Source organism: Oncorhynchus keta, chromosome 6 (genome assembly GCF_023373465.1).
Source record: "Oncorhynchus keta strain PuntledgeMale-10-30-2019 chromosome 6, Oket_V2, whole genome shotgun sequence".
Taxonomy (NCBI): Eukaryota; Metazoa; Chordata; class Actinopteri; order Salmoniformes; family Salmonidae; genus Oncorhynchus; species Oncorhynchus keta.
The window spans coordinates 4,745,397-4,766,997 of record NC_068426.1 but is presented as its reverse complement, the minus strand read 5'-3'; the positions used below and the strand labels follow the sequence as shown (position 1 = coordinate 4,766,997).

At 44.3% G+C, this 21,601-nt stretch overlaps 1 protein-coding gene across 2 annotated transcripts in view; it reads left to right on the top strand.

Moving 5' to 3' along the window:
• Positions 1-4,580: 4,580 nt before the first annotated feature.
• The window catches only part of trim47 (tripartite motif containing 47), a 72,180-nt gene continuing 55,159 nt past the window's right edge, over positions 4,581-21,601 (top strand). Inside the window, exons 1-4 of one of the 2 annotated variants that reach the window (XM_052520239.1) lie at positions 4,581-4,878; positions 9,022-9,239; positions 13,638-13,683; positions 14,121-14,216. In XM_052520239.1, coding sequence (XP_052376199.1) covers positions 4,690-4,878; positions 9,022-9,239; positions 13,638-13,683; positions 14,121-14,216 — 549 coding nt within the window. In that variant the 5' untranslated portion in view covers positions 4,581-4,689. The remainder of the gene's footprint in view (positions 4,879-9,021; positions 9,240-13,637; positions 13,684-14,120; positions 14,217-21,601) is intronic. The other variant, XM_052520237.1, reaches the window with a different exon arrangement.

Genomic DNA, 21,601 nt, shown 5'->3' with positions numbered 1-21,601 from the left:
TGACAGGTAAATATTTATATCGCTAATATTTAGTTAATGAATGCTCTAATATTTAGTTAATGAACGCTCTAATATTTAGTTAATGAATGCTCTAATATTTAGTTAATGAATGCTCTAATATTTAGTTAATGAATGCTCTAATATTTAGTTAATGAATGCTCTAATATTTAGTTAGTGAATGCTCTAATATTTAGTTAATGAATGCTCTAATATTTAGCTTCTTACTTCAGCGATACATATATCAAGCCTCTCTCTTCCAGCGGTTCCCCTTGAGCAGTAGGCTATACCTCTTCCTATAGGGCGGCGCACAATTGGCCCAGCGCCATCCGAGTTAGGGGAGGGTTTGGCCAGGGTAGGCCGGGGGTAGGCCGTCATTGTAAAATAAGAATTTGTTCTTAACTGACTTGCCAAGTTAAATAAAGGTTCAATAAAAATTTAAAAAATACATGAAATCCTTGGAAAAAAAGATATTATATATTTAGTTAATACTAGCTATAGTACATACTGTATATATTTAGTCAATACTAGCTATAGTACATACTGTATATATTTAGTCAATACTAGCTATAGTACATACTGTATATATTTAGTCAATACTAGCTATAGTACATACTGTATAGATTTAGTCAATACTAGCTATAGTACATACTGTATATATTTAGTCAATACTCGCTATAGTACATACTGTATATATTTAGTTAATACTAGCTATAGTACATACTGTATAAATTTAGTCAATACTAGCTATAATACATACTGTATATATTTAGTTAATACTAGCTATAGTACATACTGTATATATTTAGTCAATACTAGCTATAGTACATACTGTATATATTTAGTCAATACTAGCTATAGTACATACTGTATGTATTTAGTTAATACTAGCTATAGTACATACTGTATATATTTAGTTAATACTAGCTATAGTACATACTGTATATATTTAGTCAATACTAGCTATAGTACATACTGTATATATTTAGTTTATACTAGCTATAATACATACTGTATATATTTAGTTAATACTAGCTATAGTAAATACTGTATATATTTAGTCAATACTCGCTATAGTACATACTGTATATATTTAGTTAATACTAGCTATAGTACATACTGTATATATTTAGTTAATACTAGCTTTAGTACATACTGTATATATTTAGTTCATACTAGCTATAGTAAATACTGTATATATTTAGTCAATACTCGCTATAGTACATACTGTATATATTTAGTTAATACTAGCTATAGTACATACTGTATATATTTAGTTAATACTAGCTTTAGTACATACTGTATATATTTAGTCAATACTAGCTATAGTACATACTGTATATATTTAGTTTATACTAGCTATAATACATACTGTATATATTTAGTTAATACTAGCTATAGTAAATACTGTATATATTTAGTCAATACTCGCTATAGTACATACTGTATATATTTAGTTAATACTAGCTATAGTACATACTGTATATATTTAGTTAATACTAGCTTTAGTACATACTGTATATATTTAGTTCATACTAGCTATAGTACATACTGTATATATTTAGTTTATACTAGCTATAATACATACTGTATATATTTAGTTAATACTAGCTATAGTAAATACTGTATATATTTAGTCAATACTCGCTATAGTACATACTGTATATATTTAGTTAATACTAGCTATAGTACATACTGTATATATTTAGTTAATACTAGCTTTAGTACATACTGTATATATTTAGTTCATACTAGCTATAGTACATACTGTATATATTTTTTTGTTAATATTAAACCTAATAGCCTATTCGAGAAAAGAAACAAGCTTGCTCCTGTTATTGCGGTCTGTAAAACAGGCCTACATCATAGGACAAATGAACGGTCTGGGAAAGTTGGAGGGAAAAGTACATTAGTGTGATCCCTTTTTGGCCAGTTATGATAACATTGTTGCATTACTGCATTACAAATCATTTCACAAGTCAAACAGAGAGTTGAGCAGTGACCCAAAAGAATTGACAACCATTAGAAAAATGGAAATCACTTGGAAACCACTTGAGCAACGAGGCAATGACACGCTGGCGGTCCTACTATGTATGGGTCACTTTACTATTTGATTGTGAATTGTAGGAGCCTTTTAGGTTAAAAAAACAACAACATTAAAACAATTACTTGATAAATATAACATTTGGCCTTCACTACTATAGCCCAGAGAAATGTATTGAATAACAAAGACATAAAAAAAGACAGTCAAAAAAAATGTATCCTTTAGGAAACAAGGTTTTGAAGAGTCTCCCCTTTCCATAGATTGGTCATGAGTTTGTACTTCAAACCGTTTGAAGCAACAGACTTTTCGTGAGAAGACCGATTTTCAGGATGTCTCGTGGGTTTGACAAACAACGCTCGAGCTCTGCCACCGTTCAACGCAGAAGTACATGCGACAACCTTTGAGACTCTAGAATGTTCTATAGATAATATGCTTGTGTAAACCACATACCTGTTTAAACGGAACAACAAAAAACAAAACAAATTATACAGTAGGAGAAAACTGTTAAGACTTGTCAAAGAAGTCAGCTTCCATTGTTGTTGATGGGGAGTGGAGACGCTCATATCTCGCCCCCTGCTGGTGGCAATAGGCATAAACGATTCCCAATGGAAATCCTTGGCATGGATTCCACAAGTTGTTCCACAGGGATGCTGGGCCCATGTTGAGTCGATTGCTTCCCACAGTTGTGTCAAGTTGGCTGGATGTCTTTTGAGTGGTGGACAATTCTTGATGAACACGGGAAACTGTTGAGCGTGAAAAACCCAGCAGCGTTGCAGTTCTTGACACAAACGGGTGCGCCTGGCACCTACTACCGTACCCCGTTCAAAGGCACTTAAAACCTGTGTCTTGCCCATACACCCTCAGAATGGCACACATACACAATCCATGTCTCAATTGTTGTCTCAAGGCTTTGAAAAATGATTCTTTAACCTGTCTCCTCTCCTTCATCTACACTGATTGGAGTTAATTTAAAAAGTGACATCAATAAGGGATCAGAGCTTTCATCTGGATTCACCTGGTCAGTCAATGTTATGGAAAGAGGTGTTCCTAATGTTTTGTACACTCAGTGTAAACCTGTAAACCAATAGTTGTCTACGCCATCTCAATCTAATCTCCAAATGAGATGGCACATATCATCTACAGTAGCTACAATAAACAATAAAGTAGTCGTATTGATGGCTAACACCAAATGCAATTACTAAATAATTAATCCCTACTTTTGAGATTTCATTATGAGATAAAAAAAAAAAAATTAAAATCAACCTGGAATAGATTTCAAAGCAATAAATGTATTAAACAAAAATAATGTTCTGAGTACATTTTGCATGATGATAATACTGTACATACGCATATTGTAATGTTTTGTATGGCAATTTTCTAAATTTATATTTTACCTTTATTTAACCAGGCAAGTCAGTTAAGAACAAATTCTTATTTTCAATGACGGCCTACCGGGAAACAGTGGGCTAACTGCCTGTTCAGGGGCAGAACGACAGATTTGTACCTTGTCAGGTCGGGGGTTCCTTCCGGTTACTAGTCCAACGCTCTAACCACTAGGCTACCCTGCCGCCCCATTTATATATACTTATATATCTATAAGTTAAGATATATTTATTAAAGTATATGGTAATATGTTTTTAAATGTATGTCACTTTTTATATGGGTTTTAAATATATCTCATGTTCTTTGACATATAAGGCCACATATTGCCATATGGTTCCTTCAGAAAGTATTCATACCCTTTGACTTCTTTCACATTTTGTTGTGTTACAGCCTGAATTCAGAATGGATTAAATAAAAAAATGTTACCACCCATCTACACACAATACACCATAATGACAAAGTGAAAACATACAGGAATATCTCATTTACATAAGTATTCACATCCCTGAGTAAATACTTTGTAGAAGCAAGCTCCTTGAGCAGTGATTACAACGGTGAGTCTTTCTGGGTAAATCACACACATCCCTAAGTGGATTGTGCAACATTTGCTCATTATTCTTTAGAAAATTCTTCAAGCTCTGTCAAATTGGTTGTTGATCGTTGCTAGATAACCTTTTTCAGGTATTGCCATAGCTTTTCAAGTAGATTCAAGTCAAAACTGTAACTCGGCCACTCAGGAACATTCTCTGTCTTCTTGGTAAGCAACTCCAGTGTATATTTGGCCTTGTGTTTTAGGTTATTGTCTTGCTGTTAATGAAAGTAAATAGAGCCGAATATATTGATAAAAGACACTTGTCCTAGAGATATTTACACGGTTATCAAAAACGTCACGCCAGGGTAAACCTACACCAAACACAGCTCTTATTTGAAGTGTTTCCAGAATCCCCTATGGGAGAAAAATTAATGATGGAAAAACGACTGGACCAATTTCCCTGTTTGACCGCTAGGTTTTATGGGTAATTATGACTCATACTGTGGTACTCTATGGAAATCTGCCAAATGACTTCAATACAAAAGTTCCTCGCTTCTTAGGGTTTATTTTCGTTGGACAAATTTTGGGCGGAGTCAAATCTTTCGCCTCGCCTCTTCCTCTACCCAGACAACGGATAGCCAATCGCATCATCAATCCAAGCAATCATGTTGAGCCAACACTTCCGCTTTCTTCCACGCTACGGAAAAGTGTTGTCGGTAGCTAGGTAAACAACATGGCTGCGGGATCCAGCGGTGCGGGCATCGAGCTACAGAAAGAGTTGATTTGTGCCATCTGTCTTGACTACTTCAACGACCCGGTCATTCTCAAATGCGGACACAATTTCTGCAAGTTCTGCATCCTGATGCATTGGGAGGAGAACGGAGGAGAGGACGTCGGTTATCAATGCCCCGAGTGCCGAATGGTTTGTTGTGCTTCAATGCTAATTAGCGTGTTTTATTCTTATCAGCTGTTTGCTCGCTAGACAATTTATTTGTCATCTTGAATGGTCAAGTTAATCGTAATTTACAATGCATTTTCCCGTACCTATTTTAAGCGTTTAACCACTGGAATTGGATAAAGTTGGAGATGAGTTAATAACACCGACACTGCGGAAAAACGCGGAGCCTTTGTGTTATAAATTAGCTTGGTGGCTAATAAGGTGAGGTGTTGTTTAATCAAGCCAACGTGTAATCACGACCGAATCATCATGCCCTTCATCTCTGTGACTGACTAACTAGTCACATAGCAAACTTTGTCTCCTTTCTCTCGAAAGAACCCCACACTGCTCTTGTCAGTATCACAAAGTATAAATAAAGTTTTATTCGGGAAGGAGTAGTGTGCGGGTCTTTTATTGTTGTATCCCAATTAAACTATAATTTCATTATTCCCGCTCACCTGCAACGGGCACACTGAGATGCAGGAGTGATTTTCCTGTTTTTAGTTACCCTTTGTCATCAATGTCTGAAACACTATTTTACTACCTGTGATAATGTTAGGGCACATTCAGACCCGAACTACTTTTAGCAGCCATTGATGAAGGTATCTTTTAAGAGCCTGACGCTTGTAGGTTACCATGGGCGAAGGTAACCCGGAGGACAAGGTTTTTCTAGGGCTGGGCGATATATTTTTAGGGGGTATACCGGTATCGATCCACATACATGTATGGATTTTTTACAATACAATCTATAAATGTATTTTGATACAACTGCAAAATAAATGAACTGTTCTATTACATGTTGGGCTACTTCTCTGTCAGTTTTATCCTAGTTTGATTGAGTATGAAACCATCAGAAAGCCCATTAAAATCCATTTTTAATTCATATGTTGTCATCCTAGGGCAGCGTTTCCCATACGCTGACCCCAAGGCCTGTACGTTTTTGGTTTTGGCCCTACACAGCTGATTCAAATGATCAAACCTTGATGATTAGTTTATTTAAATCAGCTGTGTAGTGCTAGGGCAAAAACTAAAACATGCACCCCTTGGGGGGGGTTCCAAGGGACCCAGCTTGAGAAACCTTGTTCTCGTGTCATGTGCATATATTTAGAACTTATTTCGAAATATAAAATAAGAAAAAACACTATAGTTACAAAAGTATGTGGACACCCATTCAAATGAGTGGATTTCTATTTTTCAGCCACACTGACAGTTGTATAATATCCAGCTCACAGCCATGCAATCTCCATAACCAAACATTTGTGGTAGAATGTTAGTATGTCAAATTTCTGACCTGCTAGAGCTGCCCCGGTCAACTGTAAGTGCTGTTATTGTTACGTGGAAACATCCAGGAGCAACAACAGCTCAGCTGCGACGTGGTAGGCCACACAAGCTCACAGAATGGGACCACTGAGTGCTGAAGCACGTAGCACTTAAAAATCGTCTGTCCTCTGTTGCAACACTTATTACAGAGTTTCAAACTGCCTGGAAGCAACGTCAGCACAATAACTGTTCATCGGGAGCTTCATGAAATGGGTTTACAAGGCCGAGCAGCTGCACAAAGGCCTAAGATCCCCATGTGCAATGCCAAGCGTTGGCTGCAGTGGTGTAAAGCTCACTGCCATTGGACTCTGGAGCAGTGAAAACATGTTCTCTGGGGTAATTCAACAACATCTGGCAGTCCAACAGACAAATCTGGGTTTGGCGGATCCCTGGAGAATGCTACCTGCCCCAATGCATAGTGCCAACTGTAAAGTTTGAGGATGAATAATGGTCTGGGGCTATTTTCCATGGTTCAGGCTAGACCTCTTTGTTCCAGTGAAGGAAAATCTTAACACTGCAGCATACATTCTAGACATTCTACATTTACATTTAAGTCATTTAGCAGACGCTCTTATCCAGAGCGACTTACAAATTGGTGCATACACCTTATGACAACCAGTGGAACAGCCACTTGCATCTAAATCTTGTTGAAGGGGGTGAGAAGGATTACTTACCCTTACTTACCCTATCCTAGGTATTCCTTGAAGAGGTGGGGTCTCAGGTGTCTCCGGAAGGTGGTGATTGACTCCGCTGTCCTGGCGTCGTGAGGGAGTTTGTTCCACCATTGGGGGGCCAGAGCAGCGAACAGTTTTGACTGGGCTGAGCGGGAACTGTACTTCCTCAGTGGTAGGGAGGTGAGCAGGCCAGAGGTGGATGAACGCAGTGCCCTTGTTTGGGTGTAGGGCCTGATCAGAGCCTGGAGGTACTGAGGTGCCGTTCCCCTCACAGCTCCGTAGGCGAGCACCATGGTCTTGTAGCGGATGCGAGCTTCAACTGGAAGCCAGTGGAGAGAGCGGAGGAGCGGGGTGACGTGAGAGAACTTGGGAAGGTTGAACACCAGACGGGCTGCGGCGTTCTGGATGAGTTGTAGGGGTTTAATGGCACAGGCAGGGAGCCCAGCCAACAGCGAGTTGCAGTAATCAAGACGGGAGATGACAAGTGCCTGGATTAGGACCTGCGCCGCTTCCTGTGTGAGGCAGGGTCGTACTCTGCGGATGTTGTAGAGCATGAACCTACAGGAGCGGGACACCGCCTTGATGTTAGTTGAGAACGTCAGGGTGTTGTCCAGGATCACGCCAAGGTTCTTAGCGCTCTGGGAGGAGGACACAATGGAGTTGTCAACCGTGATGGCGAGATCATGGAACGGGCAGTCCTTCCCCCGGGAGGAAGAGGAGCTCCGTCTTGCTGAGGTTCAGCTTGAGGTGGTGATCCGTCATCCACACTGATATGTCTGCCAGACATGCAGAGATGCGATTCGCCACCTGGTCATCAGAAGGGGGAAAGGAGAAGATTAATTGTGTGTCGTCTGCATAGCAATGATAGGAGAGACCATGTGAGGTTATGACAGAGCCAAGTGACTTGGTGTATAGCGAGAATAAGAGAGGGCCTAGAACAGAGCCCTGGGGGACACCAGTGGTGAGAGCGCGTGGTGAGGAGACAGATTCTCGCCACGCCACCTGGTAGGAGCGACCTGTCAGGTAGGACGCAATCCAAGCGTGGGCCGCGCCGGAGATGCCCAACTCGGAGAGGGTGGAGAGGAGGATCTGATGGTTCACAGTATCGAAGGCAGCCGATAGGTCTAGAAGGATGAGAGCAGAGGAGAGAGAGTTAGCTTTAGCAGTGCGGAGCGCCTCCGTGATACAGAGAAGAGCAGTCTCAGTTGAATGACTAGTCTTGAAACCTGACTGATTTGGATCAAGAAGGTCATTCTGAGAGAGATAGCGGTAGAGCTGGCCAAGGACGGCACGCTCAAGAGTTTTGGAGAGAAAAGAGAGAAGGGATACTGGTCTGTAGTTGTTGACATCGGAGGGATCGAGTGTAGGTTTTTTCAGAAGGGGTGCAACTCTCGCTCTCTTGAAGACGGGAGGGACGTAGCCAGCGGTCAGGGATGAGTTGATGAGCGAGGTGAGGTAAGGGAGAAGGTCTCCGGAAATGGTCTGGAGAAGAGAGGAGGGGATAGGGTCAAGCGGGCAGGTTGTTGGGCGGCCGGCCGTCACAAGACGCGAGATTTCATCTGGAGAGAGAGGGGAGAAAGAGGTCAGAGCATAGGGTAGGGCAGTGTGAGCAGAACCAGCAATTTTGTGCTTCCAACTTTGTGGCAAAAGTTTGGGGAAGGCCCTTTCTTGTTTCAGCCTGACAATTCCTCTGGGCACAAAGCAAGGTCCGTATAGAAATGGTTTGTCGAGATCGTTGTGCACAGAGCCCTGACCTCAACCCCACCGAACACCTCTGGGATGAATTGGAACACCGGCTACGTGCCAGGCCTAATCACCCGACCTCATTCATGTTCTTGTGGCTGAATGGAAGCAAGTCCCTACAGCAATGTTCCAACATCTAGTGGAAAGCCTTCCCAGAAGAGTGGAGGCTGTTATAGCAGCAAAGGGGGGGACCAACCCCATATTAATGGCCATGGTTTTGGAATGAGCTGTTCGGCGAGCAGGTGTCCACATACTTTTGGTCATGTAGAGTATTTTTGACCATATCGCCCCGCTCTACCTGTTGTTGTAGCAAGCAAATTCAGTACCTCCTTTTCATTTGACGGTAATAATCTAAAAGAGGTTTGTTCCAAATGTTTCTCTTTCTCTATAGATATTTAACAAGATCAGCTTCACCAAGAACTACCTGGTTAAGAACCTTGTTGATAAGCTGAGTGGGTTGGAGTGTCTTAAGACCTGTGAGCAGCCGGCTCCGTCCAAGCGTGTCCAGATAGATGGGAAATGCGACAGGCATGGAGAGGAGCTGAAGCTCTATTGTCACACCGACAACAAACCCATCTGTGTGGTGTGTAGGGAGTCCCGGGCACACAGGTAACACATGTTCCAAGTTTCCCCCTGAGGCCTACAGATCTAGGATCAGCTTTCCCTACCCTGATCTCAGAAACGCATAACAAAAATGGTTGTTTAATTGTGTCAGGTGCTTGATTCTGTTCAGGGGTGTTAAAAGTTGTGAAGGACATTGTATCATGTGAAGAGACAGATTTGAAAATGTTCACCTAATCTGTCAGGTCATAAATAATCCTTGGTTCCTGCCTGTGTTTGGTAAAGATATGAGGGGGAGATGGTCATGACCCCCCTTTAGGACCATCTGGCAGAACAGTCAGCGTATGTTCTTTAAGTTAAGATCAGAGACTGTGCCAGACGCATGCAGGCACCAACCCTATGAACTATGCCTATGCAACGTGTCTGTAAGCAGTATATGAGAGATCTAACGGGACTGCCCCGACAGAGCTCCTGAAAGATGTGTTCTATGGTGCATCATGTTCGTTGGAGTCTCTCCAGTTAACTGTTAACAATGATCCATTTAAGTTTGACTTTGAGTGTCACTGTTGTCCGCGGGTCCTTTTTAAAATATTAAATTAATTCATCTGATTAGAAGGCCTCGAGTCTTTAATGTCTTTAAATTCAGTTTTCAAAGGTCAACGAAGTACTTATTTCTGTAATAAAGCCCTTTTTTGGGGGGGAAAACTCATCCTGATTGGCTGGGCCTGGCTCCGCAGTGGGTGGGTTTAGCTTCCAAGTGGGCGGGCCTATGCCCTCCAAGGCCCACCCATGACTGCACCCCTGCCTAGTCATGTAAAATTCAAAGAATAGGGCCTAATGTATTTATTTCAATTGACTGATTTCCTTATATGGACTGTAACTTAGTAAATTATGTTTTTCTTCAGTATATTTGAATGACATAAACAGTGCATTCGGCAGGGTAGCCTAGTGGTTAGAGCATTGGACTAGTAACCGAAAGGTTGCAAGTTCAAATCCCCGAGCTGACAAGGTAGAAAATCTGTCATTCTGCCCCTGAACAGGCAGTTAACCCAGTGTTCCTAGGCCGTCATTGAAAATAAGAATTTGTTTTTAACTGACTTTCCTAGTTCAATAAAGGTAAAATGAAAAAGAATTCGCACAGTGCATTCGGCAAAGTATTCAGAGACCTAGACTTTTTCCACATTTTATGTTACAGCCTTATTCTAAAATGTGTTAAATTGTCCCCCCCTCATCAATCTACACACAATACCCCATAATGACAAAGCAAAAACACGTTTTTATTTAAAAAAATCAAATGTGTATATATATATATATATATATATATATATATATATATATATATTATTTTTTAAGTATACATTTACATAAGTATTCAGACCCTTTACTCAGTACTTTGTTGAAACACTGTTTTGCAGTGATCACAGCCTCGAGTCTCCTTGTGTATGATGCTACAAGCTTGGCACACCTGTATTTGGGGAGTGTCTCCCATTCTTTTCTACAGATTTCTCTCAAGTTCTGTCAGGTTGGATGGGGAGCTTTGCTGCACAGCTATTTTTAGGTCTCTCCGGAGATGTTCGATTGGGTTAAAGTCCAAACTCTGGGGGGTGGGGGGGTGCCTGCTTTATTATTGTTTGACCTGCAGATTGCCCTTTTAAGATGGATTGAGTGGTTGAACACAGTAAGGACATTCAGAGACATGTCCAGAAGCCACTCCTGAGGACATTCAGAGACATGTCCAGAAGCCACTCCTGAGGACATTCAGAGACATGTCCAGAAGCCACTCTTGAGGACATTCAGAGACATGTCCAGAAGCCACTCCTGAGGACATTCAGAGACATGTCCAGAAGCCACTCCTGAGGACATTCAGAGACATGTCCAGAAGCCACTCCTGAGGACATTCAGAGACATGTCCAGAAGCCACTCCTGAGGACATTCAGAGACATGTCCAGAAGCCACTCCTGAGGACATTCAGAGACATGTCCAGAAGCCACTCCTGTGTTGTCTTGGCTGTGTGCTTTTTATTTTATTCAAAAAATACATATATATAATTTCACCTTTTAACTAGGCAAGTCGGTTAAGAAATAATTCTTATTTACAACGACGGCCTACCGAAAGGCATAAAACCTCCTGTTGGGACGGGGGTTGGGATTTAAAAAATAAATAACAGAAATATAGGACAAAGCACACATCACGACAAGAGCGACAACACAACACTACATAAAGAGAGACCTAAGACGACAACATAGCAAGGTAGCAACACATGGCAACACAGCAAGGCAGCAACACATGGCAACACAGCAAGGCAGCAACACAGCAAGGTAGCAACACATGACAACACAGCATGACAACATGGTAGCAGCCCAAAACGTGGTACAAACATTAATGGGCACAGACAACAGCACAAAGGGCAAGAAAGAAGGTAGAGACAATACGTCACGCAAAGCAGCCACAACTGTCAGTGTCCATGATTTGAGTCTTTGAATGAAGAGATTGAGCGAGAACTGTGCAGTTTGAGTGTTTGTTGAAGCTCGTTCCAGTCGCTAGCTGCAGAGAACTGGAAAGAGGAGCGACCCAGGGATGTGTGTGCTTTGGGGACCTTTAACAGAATGTGACTGGCAGAACGGGTGTTTGTATGTGGAGGATTAGGGCTGCAGTAGATATCTCAGATAGGGGGGAGTGAGGCCTAAGAGGGTTTTGTATTTAGGGTCGTTGTCCTGTTGGAATGTGAATCTTCACCCCAGTCTGAGGTCCTGAGCGCTCTGGAGTAGGTTTACATCAAGGATCTCTCTGTTCTTTGCTCTGTTCATCTTTCCCTCGATCCTGACTAGTCTCCCAGTCCCTGCAGCTGAAAAACATCCCCACAGCATTTTTTAAAATATTTTTTTTATTTAACTTTTATTTAACTTGGCAAGTCAGCATGATGCTGCCACCATCATGCTTCACCTTAGGGATAGTGCCAGGTTTCCTCCAGACATGATGCTGCCACCATTATGCTTCACCTTATGGATGGTGCCAGGTTTCCTCCAGACATAATGCTGCCACCACCATGCTTCACTGTAGAGATGGTGCCAGGTTTCCTCCAGACATAATGCTGCCACCACCATGCTTCACTGTAGAGATGGTGCCAGGTTTCCTCCAGACATAATGCTGCCACCACCATGCTTCACTGTAGAGATGGTGCCAGGTAGACATGATGCTGCCACCATCATGCTTCACCTTAGGGATGGTGCCAGGTTTCCTCCAGACATGATGCTGCCACCATCATGCTTCACCTTAGGGATGGTGCCAGGTTTCCTCCAGACATGATGCTGCCACCATCATGCTTCACCTTAGGGATGGTGCCAGGTTTCCTCCAGACGTGACGCTTGGCATTCAGGCCAAATAGTTCAATCTTGGTTTCATCAGACCAGAGGGTTTTGTTTCTCATGGTTTGAGAGTCCTGTAGGTTTGTCTAGCAAGCTCCATGTGTGGCAGCGTTGGACTAGTAACCGAAAGGTTGCAAGATCGAATCCCGAGCTGACAAGGTACAAATCTGTCCTTCTGCCCCTGAACAAGGCAGTTAACCCAGTGTTCCTAGGCCGTCATTGAAAATAAGAATTTGTTCTTAACTGACTTGCCTAGTTAAATAAAGGTAAAAAATAAATAAAAAATTGAGCTGTCATGTGCCTTTTTACTAAGGAGTGGCTTCTGTCTGGCCACTCTACCATAAAGGCCTGATTAGTGGAGTGCTGCAGAGATGGTTGTTCTTCTGGAAGGTTCTCCCATCTCCACAGAGGAACTCTGGAGCTCTGTCAGTGACCATCGGGTTCTTGGTCACTTCCCTGACCAAGGCCCCTCTCCACTGATTGTTCAGTTTGGCCAGGTGTCCAGATCTAGGAAGGGTCTTGGTGGTTCCAAACTTCATCCATTTAAGAATGATGGAGGCCACTGTGTTCTTGGGGACCTTCAATGCTGCAGAAATGTTTTGGTACCCTTCCCCAGATTTGTTTCAGTTGGTTTAAATTGGGCCTTTCAGGGGAGCGGTGTTTAATTTTTTTATTTTTAGAAATATTGATTTGTTAATTGCTTTTTGGGGATTCAAATTCTGTTACGGTGATGAGAATTCTGTTACGGTGATGAGAATTCTGTTACGGTGATGAGAATTCTGTTACGGTGATGAGAATTCTGTGAAAGTGTTTGTAAAATGCGTAGTATTTGATCAAAACATTTTGTTTCCTCACTATCACTGGTTTGATCAGAGTTATTATTTCACCACCTATCACTGGTTGGAGGTTGACCGTTAACCACTGATCTAGGAACACGTTAGCCTACCCTTCCCTCAAATTCTCTCTTTGAGCAATCGGGTGGATATCACCAAACTGATGCTCTCAAGGCCAGAGTTTCTGTCACGTAGAGCATTCAAACCAGGTCCTTAAATAACATGATAGTGTTCCCTTGTCTTTTCAGACACCATGATGTGGCTCCTGTTCCAGAGGTCCTTGAGGATATGAAGGTGAGGCCCCGAGGACACAACATGCTGCTGTTGCTGATAAAGATTTGTTGTTATGGTTTCTGAAAGAGTAAATCTGATACAGCCATCTGGGGATATTTAAATGGATGATATGATTCTAGGAGCATATAACTTGTAAATGTGTCATGAGCTTAGTTCAACTGTCGTTTACCCCATAATCAGAACCCAAAATGGAAGCTTGGTTTTACTCCGTTGTTTGTAAACAAAGGTATCATTTTAATATCATCGATGGTCAGTCCTTGCATCCATAGCTCTGTCTATGAAGAGACGGGTTACATTTCTCCAGCCCTGTCCGTCAGCTGTTTACCAAAACAGTGACGGGGTGTCTGCTTTGTTATTGTTTGAACTGCAGATTGCCCTTTTTAAGATGGATTGAGTGGTTGAACACGGTAAAGTGTGTGTATGTGTGTTTCTCTCAGAGCGAACTGCGTCTGAGGCTGGTGGAATTAACATGGCAGAAGACTGTGTGTACCAGAGTGAAGGCTGTGGATGAGCAGACCAAGAATGAAGCCAAGGTACACAGCTGGGCTCTGGACATACATAGATATGCTGTTGGTATACCAGTGAACGAATATATATATATATATATATATATATAATTACAGATTATTAATTTTATTTATTTATATATATAATTACAGATTATGAGATTTTATTTATTAATTAATTATAATGATTAATTAACAGACAGACAGAACCGGTCCAGAGTTTGGACACACCTACTCATTCAAGGGTTTTCCTTTTATTAGGACTATTTTCTACATCGTAGAATAATAGTGAGAACATCAAAACTATAAAATAACACGTATGTCCAAACTTCTGACTGGTACTGTATATATCAGTAGCCAGTTTGTTAGGCGACACCACCCTGTTCACCAAAATGGTTCGGTCCTACAGACAGTGAGTCACGTGGCCGTGGCTTGTTCTATAAAGCAGGCAGACAGGCATCGAGACATTCAGAATGGGCAAAACCAGTGACCTAAGAAACTGGGTGTGTGGTATGATCATAGTGACCTAAGACACTGGGTGTGGTATGATCATAGTGACCTAAGACACTGGGTGTGGTATGATCATAGTGACCTAAGAGACTGAGTGTGGTATGATCATAGTGACCTAAGAGACTGAGTGTGGTATGATCATAGTGACCTAAGAGGCTGAGTGTGGTATGATCATAGTGACCTAAGAGGCTGAGTGTGGTATGATCATAGTGACCTAAGAGACTGAGTGTGGTATGATCATAGTGACCTAAGAGGCTGAGTGTGGTATGATCATAGTGACCTAAGAGGCTGAGTGTGGTATGATCATAGTGACCGAAGAGGCTGAGTGTGGTATGATCATAGTGACCGAAGAGGCTGAGTGTAGTATGATCATAGTGACCTAAGAGGCTGAGTGTGGTATGATCATAGTGACCTAAGAGGCTGAGTGTAGTATGATCATAGTGACCTAAGAGGCTGAGTGTGGTATGATCATAGTGACCTAAGAGGCTGAGTGTGGTATGATCATAGTGACCTAAGAGGCTGAGTGTGGTATGATCATAGTGACCTAAGAGGCTGAGTGTGGTATGATCATAGTGACCTAAGAGGCTGAGTGTAGTATGATCATAGTGACCTAAGAGGCTGAGTGTGGTATGATCATAGTGACCTAAGAGGCTGAGTGTGGTATGATCATAGTGACCTAAGAGGCTGAGTGTGGTATGATCATAGTGACCTAAGAGGCTGAGTGTGGTATGATCATAGTGACCTAAGAGGCTGAGTGTGGTATGATCATAGTGACCTACGAGGCTGGGTGTGGTATGATCATAGTGACCTAAGAGACTGAGTGTGGTATGATCATAGTGACCTAAGAGACTGAGTGTGGTATGATCATAGTGACCTAAGAGACTGAGTGTGGTATGATCATAGTGACCTAAGAGACTGAGTGTGGTATGATCATAGTGACCTTAGAGACTGAGTGTGGTATGATCATAGTGACCTTAGAGACTGAGTGTAGTATGATCATTGGTGCCAGGCGCGATGGTTCCAGTATCTCAGAAACAGCCTCCTGGGCTTTTTCACGCACGACAGTGTCTCAGTTTACCCAGAACGGTGAGACAAACACACAACATCCAGACAGCGGCGGATCGGTCCTTGTCACATATGGACTATCCACACCGGGTTCTGCTCCTATCAGCTTAAAAACAACAGAAAAAGCAGCTCCTGTGGGCAGGCGATCATCAACACTTGAGGAGTGGAAAAACATCACCTTATCCAACGAATCCCGGTTACTGTGTGTGTTGGTTCTTCCTCTGGTTAGACTGACAGTCGTGTGTGTTGGTACCTCCTCTGGTTAGACTGACAGTCGTGTGTGTTGGTACCTCCTCTGGTTAGACTGACAGTCGTGTGTGTTGGTACCTCCTCTGGTTAGACTGACAGTCGTGTGTGTTGGTACCTCCTCTGGTTAGACTGACAGTCGTGTGTGTTGGTTCCTCCTCTGGTTAGACTGACAGTCGTGTGTGTTGGTACCTCCTCTGGTTAGACTGACAGTCGTGTGTGTTGGTACCTCCTCTGGTTAGACTGACAGTCGTGTGTGTTGGTACCTCCTCTGGTTAGACTGACAGTCGTGTGTGTTGGTTCCTCCTCTGGTTAGACTGACAGTCGTGTGTTGGTACCTCCTCTGGTTAGACTGACAGTCGTGTGTGTTGGTACCTCCTCTGGTTAGACTGACAGTCGTGTGTTGGTACCTCCTCTGGTTAGACTGACAGTCGTGTGTTGGTTCTTCCTCTGGTTAGACTGACAGTCGTGTGTTGGTTCTTCCTCTGGTTAGACTGACAGTCGTGTGTGTTGGTACCTCCTCTGGTTAGACTGACAGTCGTGTGTGTTGGTTCCTCCTCTGGTTAGACTGACAGTCGTGTGTGTTCGTTCCTCCTCTGGTTAGACTGACAGTCGTGTGTGTTGGTACCTCCTCTGGTTAGACTGACAGTCGTGTGTGTTGGTTCTTCCTCTGGTTAGACTGACAGTCGTGTGTGTTCGTTCCTCCTCTGGTTAGACTGACAGTCGTGTGTGTTGGTTCCTCCTCTGGTTAGACTGACAGTCGTGTGTGTTGGTTCCCCTCTGGTTAGACTGACAGTCGTGTGTGTTGGTTCCTCCTCTGGTTAGACTGACAGTCGTGTGTGTTGGTTCCTCCTCTGGTTAGACTGACAGTCGTGTGTGTTGGTTCTTCCTCTGGTTAGACTGACAGTCGTGTGTGTTGGTACCTCCTCTGGTTAGACTGACAGTCGTGTGTGTTGGTTCCTCCTCTGGTTAGACTGACAGTCGTGTGTGTTGGTACCTCCTCTGGTTAGACTGACAGTCGTGTGTTGGTTCTTCCTCTGGTTAGACTGACAGTCGTGTGTGTTGGTACCTCCTCTGGTTAGACTGACAGTCGTGTGTGTTGGTACCTCCTCTGGTTAGACTGACAGTCGTGTGTGTTGGTACCTCCTCTGGTTAGACTGACAGTCGTGTGTGTTGGTACCTCCTCTGGTTAGACTGACAGTCGTGTGTGTTGGTACCTCCTCTGGTTAGACTGACAGTCGTGTGTGTTGGTACCTCCTCTGGTTAGACTGACAGTCGTGTGTGTTGGTACCTCCTCTGGTTAGACTGACAGTCGTGTGTGTTGGTACCTCCTCTGGTTAGACTGACAGTCGTGTGTGTTGGTACCTCCTCTGGTTAGACTGATAGTCGTGTGTGTTCGTTCCCCCTCTGGTTAGACTGACAGTCGTGTGTGTTGGTACCTCCTCTGGTTAGACTGACAGTCGTGTGTGTTGGTACCTCCTCTGGTTAGACTGACAGTCGTGTGTGTTGGTACCTCCTCTGGTTAGACTGACAGTCGTGTGTGTTGGTACCTCCTCTGGTTAGACTGACAGTCGTGTGTGTTGGTACCTCCTCTGGTTAGACTGACAGTCGTGTGTGTTGGTACCTCCTCTGGTTAGACTGACAGTCGTGTGTGTTGGTACCTCCTCTGGTTAGACTGACAGTCGTGTGTGTTGGTACCTCCTCTGGTTAGACTGATAGTCGTGTGTGTTCGTTCCCCTCTGGTTAGACTGACAGTCGTGTGTGTTGGTACCTCCTCTGGTTAGACTGACAGTCGTGTGTGTTGGTTCCTCCTCTGGTTAGACTGACAGTCGTGTGTGTTGGTTCCTCCTCTGGTTAGACTGACAGTCGTGTGTGTTCGTTCCTCCTCTGGTTAGACTGACAGTCGTGTGTGTTGGTACCTCCTCTGGTTAGACTGACAGTCGTGTGTGTTGGTACCTCCTCTGGTTAGACTGACAGTCGTGTGTGTTGGTTCCTCCTCTGGTTAGACTGACAGTCGTGTGTGTTGGTACCTCCTCTGGTTAGACTGACAGTCGTGTGTCTTGGTACCTCCTCTGGTTAGACTGACAGTCGTGTGTGTTGGTACCTCCTCTGGTTAGACTGACAGTCGTGTGTGTTGGTTCCTCCTCTGGTTAGACTGACAGTCGTGTGTTGGTTCTTCCTCTGGTTAGACTGACAGTCGTGTGTTGGTACCTCCTCTGGTTAGACTGACAGTCGTGTGTTGGTACCTCCTCTGGTTAGACTGACAGTCGTGTGTGTTGGTTCCTCCTCTGGTTAGACTGACAGTCGTGTGTGTTGGTTCCCCCTCTGGTTAGACTGACAGTCGTGTGTGTTGGTTCCTCCTCTGGTTAGACTGACAGTCGTGTGTGTTGGTTCCTCCTCTGGTTAGACTGACAGTCGTGTGTGTTGGTTCTTCCTCTGGTTAGACTGACAGTCGTGTGTGTTGGTACCTCCTCTGGTTAGACTGACAGTCGTGTGTGTTGGTTCCTCCTCTGGTTAGACTGACAGTCGTGTGTGTTGGTACCTCCTCTGGTTAGACTGACAGTCGTGTGTTGGTTCTTCCTCTGGTTAGACTGACAGTCGTGTGTGTTGGTACCTCCTCTGGTTAGACTGACAGTCGTGTGTGTTGGTTCCTCCTCTGGTTAGACTGACAGTCGTGTGTGTTGGTTCCTCCTCTGGTTAGACTGACAGTCGTGTGTGTTGGTTCCTCCTCTGGTTAGACTGACAGTCGTGTGTGTTGGTTCCTCCTCTGGTTAGACTGACAGTCGTGTGTGTTGGTTCTTCCTCTGGTTAGACTGACAGTCGTGTGTGTTGGTACCTCCTCTGGTTAGACTGACAGTCGTGTGTGTTGGTTCCTCCTCTGGTTAGACTGACAGTCGTGTGTGTTGGTACCTCCTCTGGTTAGACTGACAGTCGTGTGTTGGTTCTTCCTCTGGTTAGACTGACAGTCGTGTGTGTTGGTTCTTCCTCTGGTTAGACTGACAGTCGTGTGTGTTGGTACCTCCTCTGGTTAGACTGACAGTCGTGTGTGTTGGTTCCTCCTCTGGTTAGACTGACAGTCGTGTGTGTTGGTACCTCCTCTGGTTAGACTGACAGTCGTGTGTTGGTTCTTCCTCTGGTTAGACTGACAGTCGTGTGTGTTGGTACCTCCTCTGGTTAGACTGACAGTCGTGTGTGTTGGTACCTCCTCTGGTTAGACTGACAGTCGTGTGTGTTGGTACCTCCTCTGGTTAGACTGACAGTCGTGTGTGTTGGTTCCTCCTCTGGTTAGACTGACAGTCGTGTGTGTTGGTACCTCCTCTGGTTAGACTGACAGTCGTGTGTGTTGGTACCTCCTCTGGTTAGACTGACAGTCGTGTGTGTTGGTACCTCCTCTGGTTAGACTGACAGTCGTGTGTGTTGGTACCTCCTCTGGTTAGACTGACAGTCGTGTGTGTTGGTTCCTCCTCTGGTTAGACTGACAGTCGTGTGTGTTGGTACCTCCTCTGGTTAGACTGACAGTCGTGTGTGTTGGTACCTCCTCTGGTTAGACTGACAGTCGTGTGTGTTGGTACCTCCTCTGGTTAGACTGACAGTCGTGTGTGTTGGTTCCTCCTCTGGTTAGACTGACAGTCGTGTGTGTTGGTACCTCCTCTGGTTAGACTGACAGTCGTGTGTGTTGGTTCCTCCTCTGGTTAGACTGACAGTCGTGTGTGTTGGTACCTCCTCTGGTTAGACTGACAGTCGTGTGTTGGTTCTTCCTCTGGTTAGACTGACAGTCGTGTGTGTTGGTACCTCCTCTGGTTAGACTGACAGTCGTGTGTGTTGGTACCTCCTCTGGTTAGACTGACAGTCGTGTGTGTTGGTACCTCCTCTGGTTAGACTGACAGTCGTGTGTGTTGGTTCCTCCTCTGGTTAGACTGACAGTCGTGTGTGTTGGTACCTCCTCTGGTTAGACTGACAGTCGTGTGTTGGTACCTCCTCTGGTTAGACTGACAGTCGTGTGTGTTGGTACCTCCTCTGGTTAGACTGACAGTCGTGTGTGTTGGTACCTCCTCTGGTTAGACTGACAGTCGTGTGTGTTGGTACCTCCTCTGGTTAGACTGACAGTCGTGTGTGTTGGTTCCTCCTCTGGTTAGACTGACAGTCGTGTGTGTTGGTACCTCCTCTGGTTAGACTGACAGTCGTGTGTGTTGGTACCTCCTCTGGTTAGACTGATAGTCGTGTGTGTTCGTTCCCCTCTGGTTAGACTGACAGTCGTGTGTGTTGGTACCTCCTCTGGTTAGACTGACAGTCGTGTGTGTTGGTTCCTCCTCTGGTTAGACTGACAGTCGTGTGTGTTGGTTCCTCCTCTGGTTAGACTGACAGTCGTGTGTGTTGGTTCCTCCTCTGGTTAGACTGACAGTCGTGTGTGTTGGTACCTCCTCTGGTTAGACTGACAGTCGTGTGTTGGTTCTTCCTCTGGTTAGACTGACAGTCGTGTGTGTTCGTTCCCCTCTGGTTAGACTGACAGTCGTGTGTGTTGGTACCTCCTCTGGTTAGACTGACAGTCGTGTGTTGGTTCTTCCTCTGGTTAGACTGACAGTCGTGTGTGTTGGTACCTCCTCTGGTTAGACTGACAGTCGTGTGTGTTGGTACCTCCTCTGGTTAGACTGACAGTCGTGTGTGTTGGTACCTCCTCTGGTTAGACTGACAGTCGTGTGTGTTGGTTCCTCCTCTGGTTAGACTGACAGTCGTGTGTGTTGGTACCTCCTCTGGTTAGACTGACAGTCGTGTGTGTTGGTACCTCCTCTGGTTAGACTGACAGTCGTGTGTGTTGGTACCTCCTCTGGTTAGACTGACAGTCGTGTGTGTTGGTACCTCCTCTGGTTAGACTGACAGTCGTGTGTGTTGGTACCTCCTCTGGTTAGACTGACAGTCGTGTGTGTTGGTTCCTCCTCTGGTTAGACTGACAGTCGTGTGTGTTGGTACCTCCTCTGGTTAGACTGACAGTCGTGTGTGTGGTACCTCCTCTGGTTAGACTGATAGTCGTGTGTGTTCCTCCCCCTCTGGTTAGACTGACAGTCGTGTGTGTTGGTACCTCCTCTGGTTAGACTGACAGTCGTGTGTGTTGGTTCCTCCTCTGGTTAGACTGACAGTCGTGTGTGTTGGTTCCTCCTCTGGTTAGACTGACAGTCGTGTGTGTTCGTTCCTCCTCTGGTTAGACTGACAGTCGTGTGTGTTGGTACCTCCTCTGGTTAGACTGACAGTCGTGTGTGTTGGTACCTCCTCTGGTTAGACTGACAGTCGTGTGTGTTGGTACCTCCTCTGGTTAGACTGACAGTCGTGTGTGTTGGTACCTCCTCTGGTTAGACTGACAGTCGTGTGTGTTGGTACCTCCTCTGGTTAGACTGACAGTCGTGTGTGTTGGTACCTCCTCTGGTTAGACTGACAGTCGTGTGTGTTGGTACCTCCTCTGGTTAGACTGATAGTCGTGTGTGTTCGTTCCCCCTCTGGTTAGACTGACAGTCGTGTGTGTTGGTACCTCCTCTGGTTAGACTGACAGTCGTGTGTGTTGGTACCTCCTCTGGTTAGACTGACAGTCGTGTGTGTTG